This window comes from Xenopus tropicalis, chromosome 9, assembly GCF_000004195.4.
Source record: "Xenopus tropicalis strain Nigerian chromosome 9, UCB_Xtro_10.0, whole genome shotgun sequence".
Lineage (NCBI taxonomy): Eukaryota > Metazoa > Chordata > Amphibia > Anura > Pipidae > Xenopus > Xenopus tropicalis.
In genome coordinates, this window is record NC_030685.2 from 56,076,790 (window position 1) to 56,103,339 (window position 26,550).

The following is a 26,550-nucleotide window of genomic DNA, read 5'->3' on the forward strand; positions in this document are numbered from 1 at the left end:
ATTATATTGATACAATTGACACTTAGAATTTACTTTACTATTTGTACAGAAACTATAAATTCCCTGTCAGTACTACAAGATACAAGAAGAATAATAAGAACAAGTTAAATTAGTTTTCTGACCCATACAGAAATGTACAAGATATAAATAAAATCATATATCAACTTTAAAGAGTTGAAAGAAGACTGGAGAGGGCTATTAAATGAACATCTCGTTTTGTGGGATTTTTATAATAAGTTCTTGTAACCTTTGTGCCTTTAATTTGCTCATGTTAGAGACACAATTGTTATCTTCCATATTTTTCCATGGGCTTTTTTTACCAGGTGAAGTTCACTAGTGCTGTAAAACTGTCAGAGGCTGGACCAGGAGCAGGACTCGACAGCGGGAGAGATGAAGAAGAGAATTTTTTCAAGCGTCTTGGTAAATGGCGCTCAAGCAGAAGGAACACATCCAAGCTTCATCACACAGAAGAAAAAGATGGTTAGATATCAGGGTTCTCTTTTTCTGTTATGTTATGGTTACTTTACCCCTTATTATTATTTTGAAATGTTTTTGCTGCTGGAGGGTCTTGCAACAGATTGCTGACCAGTTCACTGCAACCCCTTTTTTAGCAAAACAGTTACCCATCAACCTTCCTTTCTATAATTGAACCATCTGGTCCAGCAGCGAGTTTTTCTTGATCTGCATGCCCTTTATTTTGCATGGTTCCAATCACAGATTCTGTTTTACAGGGTCTCACATTTATCAATTTCACTACACAAAAATGTATCCCTAAAATGAATAATATTTAATCTTGGTCTTTCAAGAATAGTTGCATGTTACAGCATGAAGTACCCCGCCATTTCCCAGCATGTTTCAGTCTGCCATATGCCTCCAAACTTTCATCCTTTTATTTATATTACATGAGGACAAGACTGAGCTTAAAACCCCTCACTTTATTTCTACAATGGATAATTTTCCCATGTTTAATTTTATTTTTATTTTTCACAATCTCAAAACATTAATGAAATGACAAAAAATCCCACCCAGATACCTTGTTTCAATTATCTCTTTTCTTCTGTGTTTGCAATGATCAGCATGTTCATAACCATTTCCAAACAAGACACTGTCCTTTATGACTCAGCAAGACAAGGGTAGCAATGAAGTACTGATGATGTGGGGGAGTGGCTGTTGTGTTCTACAAATGTGCATTCAAGACAGCATTTTTCCCTGTCATTTAGTATAGTCAACTTATGTAATTGTTAAAATAATTTACAGTATAGTAGGGAAATTGTAGTCCATCCCTTGATCTGTCTTGATGTTTAGATGGTAACAGTTGTCATTTATGTCAACATCCTCTGGATGTGATTTCTGTATATAGTCTGAACTATTAGCGCCACCCTTATCCATCATTCACTACCCTGATGGAGCAAATGTGTATGTCCCATTAAATTCAGCCATTTGCAAATAAAAGTTCTGCACAATGGTTTTTTCATTTGCCATCTGCCACACCTGAAAGGTGTGCTAAAATAAATCGCACAACATTAAAGCTAAGCAGGATATCATAATTAAAAGGCCACTTATTATAAAGCCCCCCCAACTTTAATTTATAATGTAAATAATATCAGTATCCTGGAAAACCCTGGTGTTTAAGTAACTGAAAAACATTTTGATATGTAATGTTTAGGGTTTAATTGGCACTACAACATATGCGTGCTTGTCTGGGGTAGATAATCAACTGCATGTGTCTGATGGCATTGTTTACAGTTTAGAAAGGGTTAGTTTAAGGCTATAATAATGCTCATAGAGGGGTATAAGCAGAGGAGAATTGTGATGGAGCTGACCTCAGGACACTGCCTTTGGCTGTATTCCATCTCTGTCTCTCTGCTCTTGTGGTGCCGTGATTTGTGAAGTGCTTGTATTATGCTGTGCATTTGTTTTTTGTCATGCCTAACTGTGTGATGTTAACAAAAGGAACACAAGATAGAGTTAGGCTTCTGCCCATGGAAATCCATTACAAAGTTATATTAATCCTTTACAGCGCTTTTATTGCTTCCTTCTAAAGTAAAGCTGTAGATTAGTAGTCTTTGGCCCTTATGAGTTCTTTTGCTTGGTAGGCAAGTGGTAATTGACTAAAAACCTGAGAAACTCTGCTTTAGATAACATTACATTAATGCCACAAGGACTATTTTAAAAGGATACTGTCATGGGAGACAATTGGTAATTTTCAAAAAGTGAATCATTTTTAATATTTAATTTAAAAACTGACCAACTGATTTGAACAGAGTCTTGTCTATTCAGCCTGGCCTCAGAACTATAGTAACAAGATAACAGCTTTTTATAAAACCTCCCCTAAAGGACTCATCTGCCATGTTTCTATGCTGCTAATAGAATGTACTGTTGGAGAAACCATCCTGTATTTTAGTGAGTGGAGAAATAGCCAAAACCACCCATGTTGTCACTCCATGTTATTCACTTTCGTGGCTTGAAGTACTGCTGTCCAGAGAAAAAGAGCAATGGTCAGAATTAGTGATGAAAGAATCTGTCCCATTTTGCTTCACTGAAAAATTTGCTGAAAAACAGTGAAACATTTACAAAATGCCTTGACGTTAATAGGTGATATTAATTTTTAAGCATGTGACTTTTTTTCTCACTCAAAATGCATTAAATTCTATGGGCATTTTTTTCACTCCTACCGTGCAACTTAGTGGCTAATGCAGTGAGAGTAGTGACAAATAGACCTCCATGGCAATGCTTGTGTGGGACTTTTTGCAGCAGAGGGCCTTTCATTGCTCCATGTAAATAACTCAGGGTCCCTTTGATTCAATGCAGATTCCAGAATAGCACCAGCAGATGAATATGAATGAAATAAGTGTGGCAGTAGCTGCCTGAAAAACGCGATTCTGTGCTGTTTCTGAAAAAACAAGACCATGCATAATAAAATGAGATAGCTGTTACACACCATTATTAAATTCTATGAAAACATTTTACATTGTAGAAAATAAAATCGCACTAGAAAAATCATGACAGTATTCCTTTAATTTACCAATGGTGTTTTTTTCTTGAAATTATAGTAGAGCAAAGTATGATGTTAGGAGGGTTAGAATTAATACCATGCCAGACCTCAATCCTGCAGGTTTCCCTCTAGAAATTCCCTCTAGTTCTTCTTAAGAAATTCTTCCTAGAAATTCCTAGAAATTTCTTAGTTCTTCTTAAGAATATGATTTCCAAGACCTTTATGGATTCCAAATGAAGCTGCTGACTGCTTGCCATCACGGCACTCAATATTTATACACAAATTATGCCGTACTTCTACCCTTGACAATCATTCATTAGAAATAGCAAAAAAAGAACACTATATATACTTGGTACATTAAATATATTTGCATTATAAAAGTATTTCTTCTATTTCAATAATCAGAAAATGAGGGTTAGCGTTCTGGTGGGATGGGAGGAAAAATGTGATTTACTTAAGATATTCCACAGCCCTGGCGTGTTAGGTTCTCAATTATAAATTTTGTTTCATATATTGCAATGGTTTCTATTAAAACGTTTACCTATTTTCATGTTTGTGTAATCTTTACAAACATAAGCTGTGCTGTAAATCCAAACATTGAACATCTGGAATGTTTTGTAGCAGACTTGCTAAATCCCGAGGTTGTGGAATATCTTGAATATCTTGAAAAATCATTGTCTGTAAATCGCTGGGTGTTGTGGTTGATGCCACCATGTGTGCTAAGCTTCAGATCATGCATTAGATTAGAAATGCTGGGATTAAACAATGTGATGGGGTTCTGGAATGGCTGTTTTATTTGTGAGACCTTGTGTCCTTCCCCCTCTCTTTGCCCAACCTTTGCTTCCTACAGGATGTCAGAGTTTTGATGACCACATTACAACCAATCACGAGACTGGAAAAAGTAAAAATGTTGTCAACTTGGGTGCTATAAGGCAAGGAATGAAGCGCTTCCAGTTTCTTCTCAACTGCTGCGAACCAGGAACTATTCCAGATGCTTCTATTCTGGCCGCAGCTCTAGATCTGGTGAGCTAAAAACTTATATAGCATTTGGATAAGATTAAATATTTATACATTACAACATCACTACTTAATTCCTTTTAGATTCATATACCTGTAGGCGCATAAATGCTGTGAGGGTCAAGAAACTAGACATTTTTATTTAAAATTAGTATTAAAGGGACAGTAACACCAAAAAATGAAAATGTATAAAAGTAATTACTATATAATGTAATGCTGCCCTGTACTGGTACAACTGGTGTGTTTTCCTTAGAAAGACTACTATAGTTTATATAATAAAGCTTCTGTGTAGCCATGGGGGCAGCCATTTACAGGAGAAAAGGCACAGGTTACTTAGCAGATAACAGATAAAACCCCATTATATACTACAAAGCTTATCTGTTATCTGCTATGTAACCTGTGCCTTTTCTCCTTTTTCCCAGCTTCAATGGCTGCCCTCGTGTTGACATAGCAGCTCATTTATATAAATTATAGTAGTGTTTCTGTTGCAAACTTACCAGTTTTACCAGCGCAGGGCAACTGTACATTATATTTTAATTACTTTAAAAGACTTTCATTTTTTGGTGTTACTGTTCCTTTAAGTCTCTAGTTTTCCATGTTTTATTGAGCTATAAAGCTGCACTCTTCTACCAAAAATGTAGAAAATGAAATGCCTACCCAAGATCATTGGTCTTTTCAGAATAGTAAATATAAGCATATTATCACTTACCTGAGATTAAGTTCAACTGGATTTATATAATATTATCACATATAAGTCAAGTAATTATAGCTATATAACAAGTGAGGCAAGCTTGGGAATATATAATTCCCATGGGGGGGTAAGTTGGTTGATGAGAACGGGGAAAAAGCAGAAATTTTGAACTCTTATTTTTCATCTGTCTATACATCTGAGGAGCCAGATAATGAAGGCTTCCCTTTTAATATGCCCAGTTCTAGTAATTTAGCTACTGACGCATGGGTCACTCGGGAGGAAATTCAAAAGAGACTTGAACATGTAAAGGTAAACAAAGGTCCAGGACCAGATGGGATTCATCCCAGGGTATTAAATGAGCTGAGCGCTGTGATTGCCAAGCCTCTTCACTTAATTTTTCAGGATTCGTTGAGGTTTGGCATGGTGCCGAGAGACTGGCGAATTGCTAATGTGGTGCCGTTATTTAAAAAGGGATCCCGTTCTCAGCCTGAAAACTATAGGCCTGTTAGTCTGACATCAGTAGTAGGAAAACTTTTGGAAGGGATAATAATAAGGGATAGGGTACTTGAATACATTGCAGTTCACAATACTATTAGTTTGTGCCAGCGTGGTTTTATGCGTAACAGATCTTGCCAGACTAATTTAGTCGCCTTTTATGAGGAGGTGAGTAGGAACCTCGATGCTGGAATGGCAGTTGATGTCATCTACTTGGACTTTGCTAAAGCGTTTGATACAGTACCTCACAGAAGGTTAATAATCAAATTAAGGAATATTGGCCTAGAACATAATATTTGTAATTGGATAGAAAACTGGCTGAAGGATAGATTACAAAGAGTGGTGGTAAATGGAACATTTTCTAATTGATCCAGTGTGGTTAGTGGAGTACCGCAGGGGTCAGTCCTTGGTCCTTTGCTGTTTAACTTGTTTATTAATGACCTGGAGGTGGGCATAGACAGTACTGTTTCTATTTTTTGCTGATGACACTAAATTATGCAAAACTATAAGTTCCATGCAGGATGCTGCCGCTTTGCAGAGCGATTTGACAAAATTGGAAAACTGGGCAGCAAACTGGAAAATGAGGTTCAATGTTGATAAGTGCAAAGTTATGCATTTTAGTAGAAATAATATAAACGCGAACTATCTACTGAATGGTAGTGTGTTGGGGGTATCCTTAATGGAGAAGGATTTAGGTGTTTTTGCTGATAACAAGGTGTCTAATTCCAGGCAGTGTCATTCTGTGGCTACTAAAGCAAATAAAGTGCTGTCTTGTATAAAAAAGGGCATTGACTCAAGGGATGAGAACATAATTTTGCCCCTTTATAGGTCCCTGGTAAGGCCTCACCTTGAGTATGCGGTGCAGTTTTGGGCTCCAGTCCTTAAGAGGGATATTAATGAGCTGGAGAGAGTGCAGAGACGTGCAACTAAACTGGTAAAGGGGATGGAAGATTTAAGCTATGAGGTTAGACTGTCGAGGTTGAGGTTGTTTTCTCTGGAAAAGAGGCGCTTGCGAGGGGACATGATTACTCTGTACAAGTACATTAGAGGGGATTATAGGCAGTTGGGGGATGTTCTTTTTTCCCATAAAAACAATCAACGCACCAGAGGTCACCCCTTTAGATTAGAGGAACGGAGCTTCCATTTGAAGCAGTGTAGGTGGTTTTTCACGGTGAGGGCAGTGAGGTTGTGGAATGCCCTTCCTAGTGATGTGGTAATGGCAGATTCTGTTAATGCCTTTAAGAGGGGCCTGGATGAGTTCTTGAACAATCAGAATATCCAAGGCTATTGTGATACTAATATCTACAGTTAGTATTAGTGGTTGTATTTATAGTTTATGTATGTGAGTGTATAGATTGGTAGGTGTGGGTTGGGTGTGCTGGGTTTACTTGGATGGGTTGAACTTGATGGACTCTGGTCTTTTTCAACCCTATGTAACTATGTAACTATGTGTGTCAAAGTTTTCACCCTACCTCTGCTTCAGAGATGATTTTCTTGGCCTCCTATATAAAAATGCTTTAGCAATAATAGAGTTAATAATGTGTCAAGGTCAGCAAATTTACATTTGTAATATACTATAAGCTAAAGGAAAATAGAGGAAAAATACAGATTAAGAACCATCCACCTGTTATTTTAAATGAACATAATATGAGATAAAAGGAGACCCGAGAGGAAAAGATACTGATTGGGGAGCTAAGTCCTAAAATATCATTACATATCCTTACATTACATTACAAAATAGGACTCAGGAAAAATTATATTTAAATAACTGAGGTAGAATAGGTAAATGAACAGTATTATATAGCAGATGTGTTGATTTTTACTGCTGATCTGACAAATGAAAACATATTTGTGGTTTATTGAATGGGAGTAGAGGCAGAGAATAGCTACTGGTGTCTTCGTGCTAACTCATGTCATCTAACTGGGCCAATAGTTGTACTTGTAATAGAAATTGTGGGATTATAGTCTATGTACTGGCTAGTCATACAAAATGCTTGCAGGGATTTAAAGGAGAAGGAAATTCATTTTGGCATTTTACTGCCAATATATTTGCCACATTAGTGCCACCTAGAGCAGTATATTTATTCTGCAGAAAACTTTATTATACCTGAGTAAAGAGCCCTAGAAGCTTTCTCTGATTGCAGCTGCCATTTTAGCTTAGTGTTAATAGATTCCTGTTTGCAGTCTAGCCCTTATAGCTCAGATCACACATTCATAAGGGAGAGGGGAGTGAGTTTTATGAATTCTTATGGGAGGGGGAGCAGGAAAGGGGAGAGAGCTGCGCAGACTCTGGCCCCAGGAATGAAGGATTTTTCTGAGAGAGGAAGTCAGACACCCTGACAACATGTTTACAAAAAAGGAGACAAAAAATCCTGTATTTATTTTCAAAGAGGACTCAGTGTAGCGTTTCTGTGAGTGCTTATGGCTGTATTTACATAGACCTTTCTGATAAAGCTTACTTAGTTTTTACCTTTCCTTCTCCTTTAAGCCATAAGTTGTCTTTCTCATGTAAGACATCCAGTCGTCTGCCATTCATTCCATTATGCAGTTATGAATCAGAGGGAAATGCCTGTAATCCCTTTTCAGAAAGCATTACTTGCAACTGCATCTTGCAGTTCCCAATTGTCACGGTCGGCACCCAATACCAGAGCTAGTGCCAAGCACCCTGGTCTCAGCTCGTGCTTCACCAGTAGCGTGACCGCCTTTGGCTTCGGGAGGAGCCCTCAGCTACTCGGATGCCACCTGGACTTATACGAGAGGTGCAAAGCAGGAGCTCTGGCTAGCAATGGGGCACGACTGTAAAAAGTCAGTTAGGCCAAAGATCACGGTACGAATTGGGTTAAACAAGGTCGTCGTCAGGCAGGCTAGGTCGGGGCGGGCAGCAATCAAGGGTAGTTAGACAGGCAAGGGTCAAAACCGGGTAATCAATACAGCAGGATGAGACGAAATCATAGTCAAAGTACAAGCCGGGGTCAGATATGGATAATCAGAATAGTCAGGAGCAAGCCGGGTCAAAACACAGGAAGGCAACAAGGCAGGATACAGAAACGAAGTGTACAAGGCTCAGAAAAGCACCAGGATCAAATCCTATCACGGGCAACAAAATGTAAACAACCGTCCCTTTAAATACCTTTGAATTTCGCGCCATTGCGCGCTGACGTCATCACGCCAGCGCGCATGCGCCTTTAAATGCGGAAGCGCGCACGCGCGCGCCCACTATAAGGAAGCCGGCGCATGAAGAGGACGGCGCGGCGGGCGTCCCCGCCGTGCCGGTAAGGCACATTTTGTTACATTACCCCCCTCTCTAGGGGGGGCCACTGGACCCCCAGGCTTCTCAGGAAACCTTGAATGGAATTGCTTCCTGAGGCGATCAGCCTTGATGTCATCAACTGAAACCCAGGAGTTCTCCTCAGGACCGAAGCCCTTCCACCTGGTGAGATATTGTAACCTACCTCTCACCAGGCGGGAGTCGAGGAACTCCTGGATCTCGTACTCAGGCTGACCTTCAACCAACACTGGGGGAGGAACAGGCATACCACGAGTATTAGAAGCAGGTTTTAGGAGAGAAACATGAAAGGTATTAGTAATCTTGAAATTAGGAGGTAACTGAAGACGGACAGAAGATGAGTTAATTATTGCAATGATGGGATATGGACCAATGAACCTGGGACCCAGTTTGGGAGAGGGGACCTTCAACTTAATATTTTTGGTAGATAACCATACCAAATCCCCCACCTTGTACGGGATTTGTCAGCAGCTTTTTTCTGGGCTAGGGAAGCTGCCGACAATGAATCATGAACTGACGACCATATTTCAGAACATTTTAAGACAGAGGAATTGGCAGAGGGTACCGGGGAATTAGAACCAGAAAAAGAAAATGCTTTGGGGTGCAACCCATAAACGACAAAAAAAGGAGACCTCCCTGAGGAGGAATGGGTAGCATTATTGTAAGCAAATTCTGCCCAAGGAAGCAGTTCAGACCATGTGGACTGGTTATCGGATACATAGCACCTGAGATACTGCTCAAGGGACTGATTCACCCTTTCGGTTTGACCATTCGTTTGGGGGTGATAGGCAGAGGAAAAAGACAATTCTGTACCAACCAAAGAACAGAAAGCACGCCAAAATTTAGAAACAAACTGAACCCCCCTGTCAGAAATAATATTTTCAGGAAACCCATGAAACTTAAAAATGTGTGTGATGAATAAGTCAGCCAGGACCTTAGCAGAAGGGAGTTGTGGTAAAGACATAAAGTGAGCCATCTTACTGAACCTATCGACCACCACCCAAATCACTGTCTTACCCTGGGAAGGAGGCAATTCCACAATAAAATCCATAGAAATGTGAGACCATGGTTTCACTGGGATGGGTAAGGGATTTAAGAGACCCTGGGACAGATGATGAGATGGCTTAGAGCGTTGGCAGACTGCACAGGAATTGACAAAAGTTTTAGCGTCCTGTTTAAAGGAAGGCCACCAAACATGACGGGACAATAAAGAAACAGTTTTTGCAATACCTGGATGGCCTGCTATTTTAGAATCATGGACCTCTCTTAAAACTTGTTCCCTAAGCTCTTCAGGAACAAACCATTTACCTGATGGGGTTTCAACAGGGGCAGAAGATTGTAAAGGAGACAATAAGGAAGAGAGATCGGACTCCAAGGTTGCAACAACAATCTCCCTGGGAATGATGGGAGTACATTCACTAGAGTCGGAGGAAACAGAATTGAAACTCCTAGAGAGTGCATCTGCCTTGGTATTTTTTGAACCAGGCCTAAAAGTTAAAACAAAATTGAACCTTGAAAAAAATAAAGCCCATCTGGCTTGTCTTGGGTTCAAGCGCTTAGCGGACTCAATGTAAAGTAAATTTTTATGGTCCGTATAGACCGTCACCGGATGCTTAGCCCCCTCTAAGAGATGACGCCATTCCTCAAAGGCCAATTTGACCGCCAACAACTCCCTGTTCCCTATATCGTAATATACCTCCGCGGGTAAAAACTTCTTGGAAAAAAAAGCACAGGGATGCAATTTGTTGGTCATCGGGTGTCTTTGAGAAAGGACTGCCCCAGCTCCTACCTCAGATGCATCTACTTCTACAATGAAAGGGAGTGCAGAATCGGGGTATTTAAGGAAAGAGGCAGAACTGAACTCTTTCTTAAGAGTTTCAAAAGCTTGAACAGCCTCAGGGGACCACATACTGGGATCAGCGCCCTTCTTAGTTAGATTCGTGATGGGGGCTACAATAAGGGAAAAATTCTTAATAAATTGACGATAATAATTGGCAAACCCAAGAAACCTTTGTACAGCACGTAAAGAAAGAGGTTGTGCCCAGTCCAGGACCGCTTTCACCTTACCAGGATCCATCTCTAGACCTTTGCTGGTAATAATAAACCCCAAAAACTGGACCGAAGAGACCTCAAAGATACATTTTTCAAGTTTCGCATACAGGTTATTCTCCCTTAGCCTTTTTAAGACTTCACAAACATGGATACGATGTTCATTGAGATTAGACGAGAAAATAAGAATATCGTCTAGGTAGACCACTACAAATACCCCTAGTAAATCACGGAAAATGTCATTGACAAATTCCTGAAAAACTGCGGGGGCGTTACAAAGCCCGAAGGGCATTACTAAATATTCGTAGTGGCCGTCTCGGGTGTTAAAAGCAGTTTTCCACTCATCCCCTTCTCTAATACGAATGAGATTGTATGCCCCTCTCAGATCGAGCTTGGTATAGATTTTAGCCCCCTTGACCTGGTCGAACAACTCTGAAATTAGAGGAAGGGGGTAGCGGTTTTTAACTGTGACCTTATTTAAACCTCTGTAGTCAATACAAGGGCGAAGACTACCATCCTTCTTACCCACAAAGAAAAAGCCTGCACCTGCAGGGGAACTAGAGGGCCGAATAAAACCCCTTTCGAGGTTTTCCTGGATATATTCCCTCATAGACCGAGATTCAGGTAGGGAAAGAGGATATGTGCGACCCCGAGGAAGTGAGGCGCCTGAAACCAGGTCAATGGGACAGTCATACTGTCTGTGCGGAGGTAAGGTCTCGGCAGCCCTTTTGGAAAAAACATCAGCGAAAGCCGAATAGGCTGCAGGTAAACCCTCTAGTAAGGTGTTCGCAAAAACAGGAGGAATACAAACACCCCTACAACCATCACCCCATTGAGTGACCTCCCCCGTAACCCAGTTAATCAGGGGATTATGAGCCTGGAGCCAGGGTAACCCCAAAATGAGAGGAGAAGAAGCACCTTCGATGAGGAAAAAGGCTATCTCCTCACTATGAACATCATTCGTACTTAATGATAAGAAGATGGTTTTCTTATTTACCACCCCTGAGCCTAGGGGTCTTCTGTCCACCGCTAAAAGTCTCATGGGAACATCTAGAGGAACCACAGGAATGCCGTGTCTGGCTGCAAACGTGGCATCTAAAAAGTTACCCTCGGCCCCAGAGTCCACAAAAGCGGACAAGTTAATAGAGCCCGAAGGCCAGGTCAATTTGACTGGTAGCTGAACCTTGGAGGCAAATTGGGGAGAGGAAACGCCTGCACCCAAATGAAGCTCCCCTTCTTCATTTAGGCTGGGGCGTTTCCCGGCCTCTTAGTGCATTGCTTCAGAAAATGACCCTTGTCTCCGCAATATATACATAACCCAAGGGTCCGCCTGCGTGTCTTTTCCTCAGGAGAGAGATGGAATAGGCCTAGTTGCATAGGCTCCTCCTGAGGTGGAGACACAGGGGAAACCAAAGACTTGACATTGGGCACCAAGTCAGGTCCCATATAAGAAACCCCAGAAAAATTAGCATGACCCCTCTCACTCCTTCTCTCCCTCTGTCTCCTATCGATCTGGATGACTAGGGACATGAGATCATCTAGACTGGATGACAAGGGGTAATTCACCAGACTATCTTTAATAGAGTCAGATAACCCGACACGGAACTGACTGCGCAGGGCCGCATCGTTCCACTCAGTTTCTCCTGCCCACCGGCGGAACTCTGTGCAGTATACCTCTACCTCCCGCCTCCCTTGGCGCAGTTTACGAATTGCTGAATCGGCTGATGATGCACGATCTGGGTCATCGTAAAGAACTGCCATAGTATCAAAGAATACATCAAGGGAAAAACGGGCAGGATCAGAGGGAAGCAGTCTAAGGGCCCAAACTTGGGGATCCCCCACTAGAAGGGTCATAACAAATTTTACTTTTTCCACACCAGAAGGGAAAGAATGAGGGAAAAAGCTAAGATATAGTTTACATGCCTCTTTGAAGACGAAAAATTTGGACCTGTCCCCAGAGAATTTCTCAGGAAATGCAATTTTGGGCTCCTGGGGCCTATAGGTGTTACCTCCCATAGCAGATGCCCCCACAGAAGGGGAAAAACTAGGAACAGGTTGCTGCTGCGGAGATTGCGTAGTCTCCAGCTGGCGGGTTAGGTTGTGAAAACCCTGCAGGAGATAATTCTGTTTTTACTCCTGATCCTCCAAGCGCTGTAGCAGGGTAGTAAGAAGCGCTTCAGTAGTAGCAGATGGAGTGGGAGGAGCAGCAGCGGACTCAACGTGATCTTGGTCCTCCATGGCCCGTGATAATGTCACGGTCGGCACCCAATACCAGAGCTAGTGCCAAGCACCCTGGTCTCAGCTCGTGCTTCACCAGTAGCGTGACCGCCTTTGGCTTCGGGAGGAGCCCTCAGCTACTCGGATGCCACCTGGACTTATACGAGAGGTGCAAAGCAGGAGCTCTGGCTAGCAATGGGGCACGACTGTAAAAAGTCAGTTAGGCCAAAGATCACGGTACGAATTGGGTTAAACAAGGTCGTCGTCAGGCAGGCTAGGTCGGGGCGGGCAGCAATCAAGGGTAGTTAGACAGGCAAGGGTCAAAACCGGGTAATCAATACAGCAGGATGAGACGAAATCGTAGTCAAAGTACAAGCCGGGGTCAGATATGGATAATCAGAATAGTCAGGAGCAAGCCGGGTCAAAACACAGGAAGGCAACAAGGCAGGATACAGAAACGAAGTGTACAAGGCTCAGAAAAGCACCAGGATCAAATCCTATCACGGGCAACAAAATGTAAACAACCGTCCCTTTAAATACCTTTGAATTTCGCACCATTGCGTGCTGACGTCATCACGCCAGCGCGCATGCGCCTTTAAATGCGGAAGCGCGCACGCGCGCGCCCACTATAAGGAAGCCGGCGCATGAAGAGGACGGCGCGGCGGGCGTCCCCGCTGACGGCGGCGCGGCGGGCGTCCCCGCCGTGCCGGTAAGGCACATTTTGTTACACCAATATTAACCAAATGTTTATGATTTACTTAAAGCGGTGATTGTTGCAATTTGTGGTTCTTTACAGCTTTGCATCATCTGGTTCATTCCTCTCCATTTGTGGTGTGTTTCCCTGTGCTGTGATTTCATCTCTTTCCATTTCATTCTAATATTATTTCCTCTTCCGGTGTCAGGTATACAGTACTTTAAAATATAAAAATCTTAGTGGGTTCTAGGAAGCCTGTGACTGCTGGAAGTTACATTTAACAAATGAAATGGAGCATCTGTAGTTCATAGACAACATGCAGTCCTCTAGGGTTTAAGAAAGTATGGTATCTCCTCCATTATTAGTTCTTTTTAGTTTGCCTAGGTTACCACTGGTCCAGATCATCTGCAGACACCAAAAAAAATAAAAGAACATGAGTAGTTCACAGAGATGGCAATAATCTTTTGTGAACATTTCAAAAAGTCATTCAAACAGCAGATGATCTCTATAGACCATGTACACTCTCTTTTAACATACTGGATTCATACCTGATAGCTAGCCTATATTCCTAAACTAATGGATTGGCAGTTCCCAGTGTTTTTCTGTCTGTTGAGCAAAAAATCAAGCCGGTGTTAAAATGCCCATCTTCCATTGTCCTAGCTCTAGCCCTCTATTTGTCACCACCCTAGAATTAATATATGTGACAGTTATGAAGTTTACAATTGGCAAATGTTTATCCTTGTGTGCCAGATGTTTGTCTCATCTGATCTTCTTTGGAACATATATTGAAGGGTATTATATGCAACACGACAGAGACCCAGCCTTGGTCTTTTCTTTTACATTGACTTCATTAATACAGTTCTGTTGGTGCCATTGTGGTGTGGATAAATGGATTAGAGAGGCTTGGATGATTTCTTGAACAAGCATAATATCCAAGGCTATTGTGATGCTAAAATCTACTGTTAGTATTGATGTTGGTATATATGGTTTATGTATGTGAGTGTATAGATAGGTCAGTATAGGTTGTGTGTGCTGGGCTTACTTGGAAGGGTTGAACTTAATGGACTCTGGTCTTTTTTCAACCCTATGTAACTATATGTAACTATGTAACTATGTACTGTAAATGCTCATATATTGATTAGTTATATTTAGTCCCTTTTCTGGCTCTCCTGTATAGAAACTTTTGCTTTCCTTCCTTTATTTTATCCTCCCACCTCATCTTGATTCTATACTGCTCCATGAAACATATATTGTTCTTTCGCCCTTAAAAATAAGCAGCGGTGATTAAAGAAAAATAATTTTATATATTTTGAAAAATGTTAAAACTTAGGCAAATAAAACTAGAGCAAAACCCAGTTACTGTACAAAAGTTTCGGATTCATTCAAGCTTCAGTATCGTGACTTTCCTTGGGCCAGGTTGGAGCTGCAGAGTGCCATTGAGTCCTATGGGAGGCTTCCAAAATCATGCAAAGTCTGAAAGTCTTGCCCGCCGTTTACGAACGCTCAATACGAAAAAGTTGCGACAATATACGAGCAAATCGTAACGGATACGGAAAAGTTGTGACTTTTCGCGCAAGTCGGAACAGGTACGATAAAGTCGTGACAATTTACGATAAAGTTGTAACGGCGATGAAAAAATCGCAAAAAATACGAAAAAGTCGCAAACTGTTCGTTTCCAATCCGAATTTTTCCCATTCGAATTCGTGGATTAGTAAATCAGTCCCTTAGAGTTGTAAGTATAGAGCACATGAACAGTAGCTTTCTACAGCTTAGAAATCATATAATGTATTCTATTGTTACGAAATTCGGTTGAAATTATTTTTTTCCCTGTCAATTTAATAGGAAGCCCCTGTGGTAGCCAGAGCTGCCCTTTTCCTTGAATGTGCACGATTTGTGCATCGCTGTAACCGTGGAAACTGGCCAGAGTGGATGAAGGGACATCATGTGAATATTGCCAAAAAAGGTCTTTCTCGAGGTCGTTCCCCTATTGTTGGCAACAAGCGCAACCAGAAACTGCAATGGAATGCAGCCAAGCTTTTCTACCAATGGGGAGATGTAAATATACATTTTTTTATTAAGGTTTTTGTGGGAGGATGCATCATTTGCACTCAATATTAACAGCTAAGATCTTAAACAGTGCTTCAGTCTGCACAAACTTTTATCATAAAGAGTAAATAATGGTTTAAATTCTTCATGGCAATGAAATGATAAATATTCTGCCATAATGACATGATGACATTAAAGAAAGTGCTGGTTTAGTAGATTATAGGTGTGATGAGCTGGTCTAGATAGTCAACTATAAATTGATGTGCAAAAACTATAAAGCACCATCTGTCTTTAAAAAGATTTAGTACAAAGGATTTTCCATCTTTTCAATCAGGTCATTGGTGCTCGCCTCAACGAGATCTGTCACAGTGAGAGTGAAAGCCCAGCAAACCTGCTGGGACTTATCTATGATGAAGAAACCAAAAGAAGGCTGAGAAAAGAGGATGAGGAAGAAGACTTTTTAGATGACAGTAAGGAGACTCCCTTTACTACAAGAAACCCTGCTTGTAAGGAACTCTGCTTTAGGATCACTATATTTCTTTCTACTTTATCTTGATTATTCTTGCTTTGTTATGCAGGCGGGTTTATCACCTGCTCCTTGTTAGCCCGATCAGATTCAACCAACCATGGTAATTAGCACTGGGTCGGAAAATATAAAACCTGGGAGCACTATTTAAAAATATTGTAAAGCAAACAAAGAACCTAATCCGATGAAAATAAGGTGTATAAAATCTGGCCTGGTTGAAAACATTGTATGGTTAAGTCATATCGGGTTCTCAGGAGCCAGGTGGCAATCCTACACACAGGCTGCACACACAGAACATGCACATGCCTTTGGTAGACAGAGTAATAAAGGCGGCCCAATAGCCTGCTCTTGGATTGTCAGCTGAGATCAAGTTCAACTGGATTTAAATAATATCAAAACTGAGTTTTGCACATCTGGGACCTAATTTTTAAACTGGGAGTTATGCCTATCAGGGTGAGCCCAATATAAAATCCACAGTTGTGGAAAATGGACACATTAGTAGCACAGCATGACTATCATGCAGTTGTCAAGATAAAACTTCTATGCACAATCATTTGTTTGATCTTTAAGGAACAGGTTGAGGATGGTTTGTCAGTTAAAATGGATGAAGAAGATGGATTAATATTTTTGCATTGGTGGCCAGCCTGGAGTTAGGCTGAATATTTTTTGGTTGGCCAAGAACATTTACTTTTTTGAAATTTACATCATTAATGTTTCCAGGTAGGAATATTTTGCCTGCCAAAATGCATTTTTAAGATGCATTCAAGTAAATCTGAAGAAAAGGTTTATATTGGCTGGTAACCATTATTTATTGCCTAGACACTCTCTACATTTAAATTAATTCCAGTTTTCTTTATTGTCCCAGACATAGCATCTGTTTGTGTCCAGATGGGTCTATAATGTGTGCCTTATTGCTCTGTGAAAAATATTGTTATCTGTCCCAATGCTCCTACTCCTGTGCAGTCTGTCTCATGTATTTACCAAGGCATTATTCCTGGAAAGCTTGGTACTAGATTTGTGACTATAAGCATGTTTGAAAATACATCATACTATTTAAAATATATTTCTAAATATCAATAATTCTGTATATTTCGTGCTATATTAAGATACATAATTAAAAGGCAATTGGGGAAATGCAACCACTGCCCCAGAATCCAAATTATTGCAATTATTTGCACAGCTCTAATACATTTATTTAACGCTATAGTCATTCAGGTAACAACCTTTCTTCGTAGAAAATGCTTCGGTGCAGAGCATTTTCTAACTGGTTATGTTTTATTTTTAAATATATGATAAATGATATACAGCAGAAGTAATGTTTCTGCTTACTTTAACTTGCAAAAGATCTCCTACTCCTTAAAACAGGGGTGCACAAAAGTGTGATCTAACAGTAGATCCTGAACTTGCATGCAGTAGGTCACCACAACCCAGCATGGTCAGTTTCATTAGATCAGCCTACTTGGGACATGCCATGTCCCTTGATAGCTTGGGACATGAGTGGTGTTGTGCTGTAAAATACAAAAATACACATCTGTGTAATGCAATGCAGCTACAGTTTTCATAGCAGTGTAACATGAGGTGGTCAGTTTACTAAATTCATATTGGTAATGTCTAAGCACCCCTGTCTTAAAATGAATAGGAAATCTTAACAGCAAACAATTCTATTTAAGAATATTTGGGCTATGTATCAATAGATTTACATAGATTTACATAGTATAGCTCAAGTATCATGACCAAAGAGGATTTTATGCTTACTGTTAAAAAATTAGAAACATATGTGCACAACATATCTCCTAGGGGATTTATACTGGTGAAAGAACAACAGTTGCTAGAAGAGTCTCTGAAGGTACTAGGCTGGGGATGGTACAAGGATACAGGATATAGGGAATGTAGGATATCTGGCTCTTCAGCAGGAGTTATTTGTGTTCTTTTTGTGGTATTAGCAGGGCCGGAACTAGGGGTAGGCAGAAGAGGCAGCTGCCTAGGGCGCAACGATGGAGGGGCGCCAGGCAGGAACCTCTCCTGCCTACCCCTAGCGCTACTTAGTCATTGCCTCCGCCACTTGTCATTAGCGGCGGAGGCAATGACTGAACTAACTGCGCGCCTCCTCCTGTGCATTGGCGCGCACGTGCCGTTCAGGGGGCGGGGAGGTGGGCGGAGTTTGCCGACCGGGTTGCCTAGGGCGCCCGGTCGGCTTGGCCCGCCCCTGGGTATTAGGGTGTCTAGCATATAGAACTACGTAAAGGTTTGTTATTATCTAAGAAATCCCATATGGACAGTACTTATGTCTGGCAGCTACAATATGGTGATGTTATGGCAGTTCAAGTATCTAAGGCATTCAAGGCAAATTAACATGACAGAAAGTCTCTGCTACCTTTGCACACCACTTTTGCAATTTATATGGTGGTGATTTAACAATTCCTTATACAACTGACTTACTGTCTGCAAGACTTACAATAAAAAAAAATAGGAAGGGCCCCACCAAATGAATATGCCTCTTGACAGCTACAGATGTGATAGATTCAATGTTTAGGGGGGTGGGGTGAACCCTCGCATCACAAAATTATTGTGTGGTTTAAACCACTATAATAACCTATACTTTTTATGCCTTGTCATACTGGCTGATAAGTAACCAAATAAACGTGTATAAAATACCGACCAACTGCTCAGAATTGTAGGCAAGTGAAACAGATTAGGGAACCCATAAACCAGTAACTAGTGGCCAGTTTGACAATAAAGTTTGGTCATGCCACTTTTTAGTTGACATGATAAAATAAGCCTGACATAAAAAAATTAGTAACTGAAAATAGCACATTTAAAGCCAAAATATTTTTATGCAAAAGACCTACAGGCACGTGATTGAATCAAATGCCTGTAGGTGAAAAATCTGTTTATACATAGCCACAAAATTCCCATGTTTATTCAGATATGCAGACCTACAAATGGGACATGTTTGTTTGGAGCCTTCATTGTGCTTTCTGCTAAATAATGCACCATTTTTGTAACTTGTCCTAGTGTGCCAATAAGGGAATGCTCATCCCTGACTGATTGTTTCATCCATCTTAAATAAAGTATGTGCTTTATGGCCATGGTCTCTCCACTCAAACCTGTCCCATTTCTCTTTTAATGTGGAAACCTTTGTATTTTTGTCCAAGTTAAAGTACAGTAATCATTATTGGCTGGTTATGTTGTCCTTGTGAAAGCTGTCTATGTATTTCTAACCATTTCGTTGATTGGAAGGTATATGTCTAAAGTGCAACCAGACTGGTTACTTTCTCCTACTTCCATCCTATTAACGAGAGCAAGCAACGTACTTTTTTTACACTTTTAACCTTACTCAAATTGCTATTGGTATGAAAGATGATTTCAGTAAGAGATTTCAAAAATATCTGATCTGGTTGCACCACTCCTGGTTGACAGTGTCACAGTTTTTAGTGTTAGAATAATGCATGTATATAAAGATGTCTCTGCATGTGCATTAATTGAATTGAGCATATTGAGAAATCAAGGTATTATCTTATTGCATAATTTAATGTCCGTCTGAAAGTTACAGTAGAAAATGATTGTTTAACTATTAGCTGAAAAAATTCCATGTACGCTTTAAATGCCCAGATCAATATAGTGACAAATCAATTATTGTATAAAATTGTGCATATTTGATCCAGAGTATGTTTCAGCTTGCAGAATAACAATATGTTATGTAAGAGCCTTTGAGAACCTTCCATACTTTTTTTTTTCATTTTTTATTGGTGAAGAAAATTAACAACAGCATTTTTGCAATTAGACAGAAACATGTCTAAAGTTCAGTAGAGATGGTACAACAATAAAAAAAAAGATCATGCATTATGACTTATGCTGGAGTTTTAAATCGGTTGTGGCTTCACCAATTTTATAACTATCAAATAACCAATATTGGTAACAGAGAGATAGAAAATGCAAACAAAACAACTAGAGAAAGGGAAAAGAAAAAAAGAAAAGAAAATGTTGAGCACTACTGGCTCCATAACTGTATAAAGACCAGGATATAAAGGGACAATAGGGGTAATAAGATATGGTAAAAAAAGAGAGAGAAATTGCGGGTAGAGAACAGCTGTATTGCCTTGTTTTGCTACCAAATTAAAGGGCCCAGAGACAAGTTGTGGGTTTGTCTAATATCCTAATAAGTCGTGGGCTTAAACGAGGTCCAATGATATAGCAGAGATGAATTTATCTGCGTATTTGCTGGCGTTCCATGGGTCCCATTTAGCGTGATATTTGTGCAAAAGGTGATTATTCCTAGCATTGTAGTATTCCATGATATTGTTGTTATTAATTAAGACTGAACTCTCCTCTGGTGTTGGGATCCATGTTGATTTCCAGTTTCTTGCAATAATATTCAGGATGCCGCTAGAGTATGAATTATCAAGCACTTTTTGTTCCAGGGGATATGATTCAGATCTAAGTTAAGGAGAGCAGTTCTAGAAGGAAGTGCAATAGACGTTTGGAGTATTTCTGTCTAGCTGTGTTCCAGTCAATGGGGTCAATTATGGTGTTCATTTCAGATTCCCATTTTAGGGTAAAAGGTTCCTTTTCTTGTAGATTTATGTCCAGCAAAATACCATAGTACTGGGAGATTTTATACGTTGGTAACATTTTTTACTTGGGTGCTGAGATAATACTCCCAAAATGTGCCTTACTGAAACAAAAAAACATTATTGAATTTTAAAAAAGCTAAAAACAAGTTTGAATAAATGAAGGCTAAAGAACCTTCTTAAATTCTTCTTTAAATCTTTATTTCAAAATGTGAGACCTTTTGAGACTTGTGCCAGATTAAAAAGAACTGAAATCAAAGAAACATTTTCTGCACAGAATTGTAATTTAGGTATCCATCAAATCAATACACTGGGCAGCGGATTTTAGTCAGTAAAAACTTTAGGCTTAGCAGTCTTTAGAAATATTGTTTTGGTCTATTGAAGCAATAGATTGAAGGGGCTGTTCACCTTTGAATTCACATTTAGCATGATATAGAGGGTGATATTCTGGGACAATTTTTTTTTTATGTTTTTAAATTATGTAGCTTTTTTTTCAGCAGCTCTCCAGTTTGGAATTTCGGCAGCTATCTGGTTGCTAGGGCCTAAATTACGCAGGCTGTGGCTTCACTGAAAGACTAGAATATGAACAGGAGAGCACACCTGAATAGAAAGATATGTATTTAAAAAATGACAATAACAATAAAGTTGTAGCCTCAACAGCTTATTGGATGCTGGGGTCAGTAAGCCTCATTTTGAAGTTTGAAAGTAATGAAAATAATTCAGGTTGCCAAGAATTGGCCATTCTACAATGTACTAAAAGTTAACTTGAAGGCAAACAGCCCCTTTAAATGAATTGGTTTCTCAATATGACAAATGTGCAAGGGCATACCTGGAGGCTGTGCCATTGGGGTTACAAATTCTGAATTTCTGACGTTCCAGTCTGCATAATTATACAGCCTAGGGTGTCTTGTACACTGAATATATAGATAATTGTTCAGTGTTTGCTAATTTATTTCTCTTTTCTTTCCATGTAATTCTTTGTTTTTATACATTCACATCTTACACCTGTCGCTTCTTCTTTTTCTGTTTGCCATTTCTCCCTTCATCTGAGTAGTCAACATGCTTTCCTCTTTCTCATATATTCCATAATCCAACAATGACTCATTATCAGACTGATACCTCACATATGAAACTGGGCTAGTGCATCAACAAGACACCTTCTGATGACAGAATGTAAAACTGGATAATAACTGAACCCTTCACACTGGAGTTCTATCTGTAGAGTTGTTCAAGATGTGACGGGTATTAAATCTAGTTCTGACATCTTGCTGTAAGACAGGAACATAATCAGCGCCTATGTACTGTACCAGGGATCATTTATCATTAGTTCCAGAGCTGGAGCAAAGATGTTCCCCAGAGATTCCATTACATCATTTTAACTACAGGTGTGTGATAGGTAACCCAAACTGTGTGTATAGGATAATATTCTACCTTATATCTAGATACATTACATCCCATGCTTCTGGCATCTGTCCCTGCTGACTTAGTAGTAAAAGGAATTTCTCTAGGCACAAAAGACCCCTGTCCTCTTTGAGTAAGGGGTAAAAAGTGTAGCCAAGTATGAGATTTCTCAGGCAATCAAGAGTGGTCAAGGGACCACATATTGTTGCTTTGAAAAATGTCCATTTTTTACAAACTTCACTAATTTTTTGTTCCCAACCAGTTCCACAAACATGCACAATATATATATGCTTTTTAATAAATTGTATAAAAAAATTACACTTTTCAGCATTAGAGCATAACAGTCTTGAGTACTGTTTAATCTGTCTTGCCCTTAACCAAATAGACTTCTGTTTATGTTAAAAGGACCTTAAGCCGATTGAATTTTTGAATTTTTCGAGTTTTTGAATTATTTAGCTTTTTGTTCAGCAGTTCGGAAGTTTGGAATTTATTTACCTTTTGTGATTATTTTATATATCAACATTTGGAGCAACTGTTATCTATGTAGGGGACTCAGTTTCATCTAGCCTCCCACTCTGGTTCTTGATGATTGATTCCTGGTGTTTATTGCCTTATTATTGCAGGGAAAGCCAATCTGGGCCTCTCCAGTTGATGCTGAATCACTGCTCTTGGTAGCCTCTGAATATATGGGGGATTGCAGTTTCATTATAGCTGGAGAGCACCATATTGGCAATCACTGGGTTTGGCAAGCTCTTTGGTCAGTTCAAGATCTGAGCATCCTGTGCTCTCCTTACTAGAATCTAACTTCCTAGGTTCCGTAAACCCAACAAAATGTGGGTGTCCTTTTGCTCTGAAGATGTCTGCCTGCCAGCTGCTCTTGGAAATCACTACATTTTTACGGGAAACCTTCCCTTGTCTGCCTAGACCACGTGCTGAGCCTCTTGTGGTATGTCTATTATTCATTTACAAATTTAGTAGTGCATAAATCTGTCCTCTTTATACAAACAATTTTGTTCAAATACTTATATACTTATTTATACGGGAGGTGCACACATTTAAAGTGACCCACTACTAGATGGCTACTTTACAGTTGGTGTTAGCACATGATGCAGCCTAGTGGGGCCAACACAAAACAAATGGATGTCATTCTAGTATTGTATAGGTTTATATATATATATATATATATATATATTATACAGCACTATTTAAATTCTTTAATGCAGTATTTCTATATCATGTAAAGATATCTTTTTTTCAAGTCATTGAGTAGACTGGGGCCATAAATACACCACCAGTGGCCAGTGGGTTTCTATTTGGACAATCCTGCTGTAGACAGTGAAGGGTCATCACAGTTACAGTTACTCTTATCATAAATAAGCTTTTTGCTTAATAACTTTTTTAGGATCTGGAAACCTGTCGTCTTCGCTTAGACCCAGAGATGGACCGTCATAGATATGAGAGGAAGATCAGCTTTGCTGGGATACTGGATGAGAATGAAGATTCTAAAGACTCTCTGCATAGCAGCAGTCATACCCTTAAATCAGACACTGGCGGTGAGGAGAAGAAAGGTAGGAAGCCCATGACCAGACAAACATTAAGATGAAAGGATTTTATACTACTTTTTGCTTAACTAGATAGCAAGTTTCTAATTTAGTACCTATTTACAAAATTGTTTAGCATATCCTGGCACTAAAATTGATTAATATGATGTTTATAATATAATATAATAATATATATAATAATATAATATAATTATTGATACATTTATTGTTTATATTTTAGGATTTCTTATAGCAGATAGTAGCATAGAAGAGAGATCACAATAACTAAATCAAATTTAGTTTGAGCAGGCCATTCTAATTTACTAGGCAATAACTTTTTAATGTTTTTAGTTGTGCCTGAAAATGTTTTGAAAGTTCACTGTGGATTTTTGTAATAGGTTCACATTTATAACAGATGGAATTCATTGTCTGATATTTCTGTTTTCTCTCAGTTTTGCAGTGGTGCAAAGGTTAACTATGAAAGAGTGTCTTTGTCAGTCTTTAGAGATAATAATCTCATTACATATACTTAAATTGGTCTTCCACCCAAAACTGTTTTTGCATAATGAAATGAAATGTAATTCTAAGCAACTTTCCAATATACATTCATTAAACTTTTGTAAATTATTTTTAATGTAGTTCTTTGTCAGTGTAGCTAATAGTCAGCTCTTCTCCAGACAAGACTCTGATTCCCAAAATAGTTATTAATTAATTTGGGTTGAAAAAAAGGCAAAAGTCCATCAAGTCCATCAAACAAACCCCAGTGCACATATATACACACATATATACATATACAGACCTATCTATATATTCACATATATATCTGTAGTTCTTAAGATCACAATAGCCTTGGATATTATGTTTGTTCAATTAATCATCCAAGCCCTCCTAAAGGTATTAATAGAATCTGCCACCACAACATAACTTGACAGGGCATCACTTGGAGGGCATCCTCACGTCCCTCCCCGCAAAGTACCACTTTCCCTGTTTCAAATGAAAGTTCAGTTTCTCTAGTCTAGACATGCAAGTTAGGAAGCTGCAGAGGGTGCAGGCAGCAGTGGAGCCCTGTTCTTACCTCTTGCCCTACAGCAGGCATTAATGCCAGAGCTGACAACTCCTAATGCTTTTCTCTCTACCGAATGCTGAACTTCTCTTTGTAATAAAAAACAAAATATACCATATGACATCTTTAAAATAAAAGTAACATTTTCTCAAACAATATCACGTTGCAGGTTTCCCATAGTTACACATTGTTTTCAGGCATTGTTGCTGTTTTGTCATTCTCATGATGTAATTGTTTTTATTCAGAAATGTATCTCTGTTTATTTTATTCAAGCCTTTGTTTGTAATTACTTAATTTTGATCATGAAAAATGCTATGGGTTAGAATAAAATGTAATATTAATGACAGTATGTAGGTAGGCAGCTTTGTGGCTTAAAAGACTGTTAATGTAGAGTAGATTGTTGGACTACACTCTACACTCTAGCATGGAGTAGAAGATATTGTTTAAGCTGTCGGAAACAATACTTAGTGAAGAGATAGCGGTTGTAACAGGTCACAGGAATAGGCAGATTGAAGAAAACTTGTACTGTAGTAGTATTAAGCAGGAGACATAATCATAACAAAACTAGAAATAGAACCAAAGGCAGTCAGCAAGGCAGGGAAATAAGCTTAGGGGGAGAAGAAAGAGCCAAGGTAAAGGGCTGAGTAGAAACATGGAGATACTGAAACCAAGTTTTCTTTAAAAGAAAACCGAAAATTTTACCATTACGAAAAAATTTCGATACAATAAAAATATAGTCATTATTTTGCTTTTGCATTTAGGAATTAATTTTGAGCTTATCACAGAGAATATTGTAGATTCTAATAAATATACACATAAAAAGTTAAGTATTGAGTTTTGGAGTTAATCTGACTTCAGGAACAATTCAACTAAATATCAAGTAAAGCACCAGTGGTTCTAATGTACAACTCTTACAGACAATCCTTTATAAGCTATTATAGGCCAACAGTAGCTTAAACACCTTAGGGTAATATCCCGGTATAAGATGTTAAATACAAAAGAAGACATCAGTCTACATCAGGTACATCAGGATCTGTTTTTCATGACACTTTATGTCCATTTTGGCTTAGTGGTGTCATTAATTGTTGCTTTTGTGGTGTCATCATCAATAAATTCCCAGTTTTGTGTAGGTTTTTTAACATGTATATCCTTTTGCACTGCTTTCAAGTCATATTAAATAAGCTTTTTTTTTTGTAAAACTTGAAAAACAATTAAAACTATAGGTACCATTTCATTTGCCACATAAAACAAATGTTTGGTGGCCAGCTATTATTTGTAACTTTAACATTAGGGGGGAGATTTACTAATCCACATAATGATCGGTATTTTTTACGACTTTTTCAGCGCTGTCGTGACTTTTTCGTATGTCGTATATTTTCTGCGACTTTTTCGTCGCTGTTGCGGAAAAATCGGATTGGTTTTTCCGCCGTTCACTATCTCTCGATACGAAAAAATCATGACGCTGAAGAAATAGTCACGCAAAATATGATAAAGTTGCAACGGCAGCGAAAAAGTGTGACAAATACAAAGAAACCCCAACGGCGACGAAAAAGTCGCAAAGTTTTCGTTTCCAATACGATTTTTTCCCTTTCGGGATTCGGATTCGTGGATTAGTTAATCTGCCCCTAGGTGCGAGATTAAGCTGCTAACCATTAGTAACATTTTATAGGTTCTGTCTCTAGATATAGGTTCTATCTTCTGTCTCTAGAACGCTAATCTACTGGCCTTTACCAATGTACAAAAAAGCTCAGTAAAATACATGTGGAAAGTTACTAAATTTCACCTTAAACATTTGGTTCATAAAGCTGCTGGCCTTTACTAGTACAGCATTATGCCCAAACATGATAATACATATCTAGATTATGGAGCTTCTGGCCTCTGGTGCAATATGGACCATACTGAAGCTCTTATTTGGTGAAGATTTAATACAGACGTAAAAGCAGTGTCAGGCTTAAAGG

At 39.3% G+C, this 26,550-nt stretch overlaps 1 protein-coding gene across 25 annotated transcripts in view; it reads left to right on the forward strand.

The window, feature by feature from the left end:
• Nucleotides 1-26,550, forward strand: part of unc80 (unc-80 homolog, NALCN channel complex subunit) — a 139,955-nt gene that overhangs the window by 48,556 nt on the left and 64,849 nt on the right. For 15 of the 25 annotated variants that reach the window (XM_031893923.1, XM_031893924.1, XM_031893907.1 and 12 more), the window contains 6 exons: nt 324-480; nt 3,846-4,018; nt 15,287-15,499; nt 15,825-15,996; nt 22,801-22,934; nt 23,391-23,556. In XM_031893923.1, coding sequence (XP_031749783.1) covers nt 324-480; nt 3,846-4,018; nt 15,287-15,499; nt 15,825-15,996; nt 22,801-22,934; nt 23,391-23,556 — 1,015 coding nt within the window. The remainder of the gene's footprint in view (nt 1-323; nt 481-3,845; nt 4,019-15,286; nt 15,500-15,824; nt 15,997-22,800; nt 22,935-23,390; nt 23,557-26,550) is intronic. The other 10 variants (XM_031893920.1, XM_031893926.1, XM_031893921.1 and 7 more) reach the window with 3 other exon arrangements.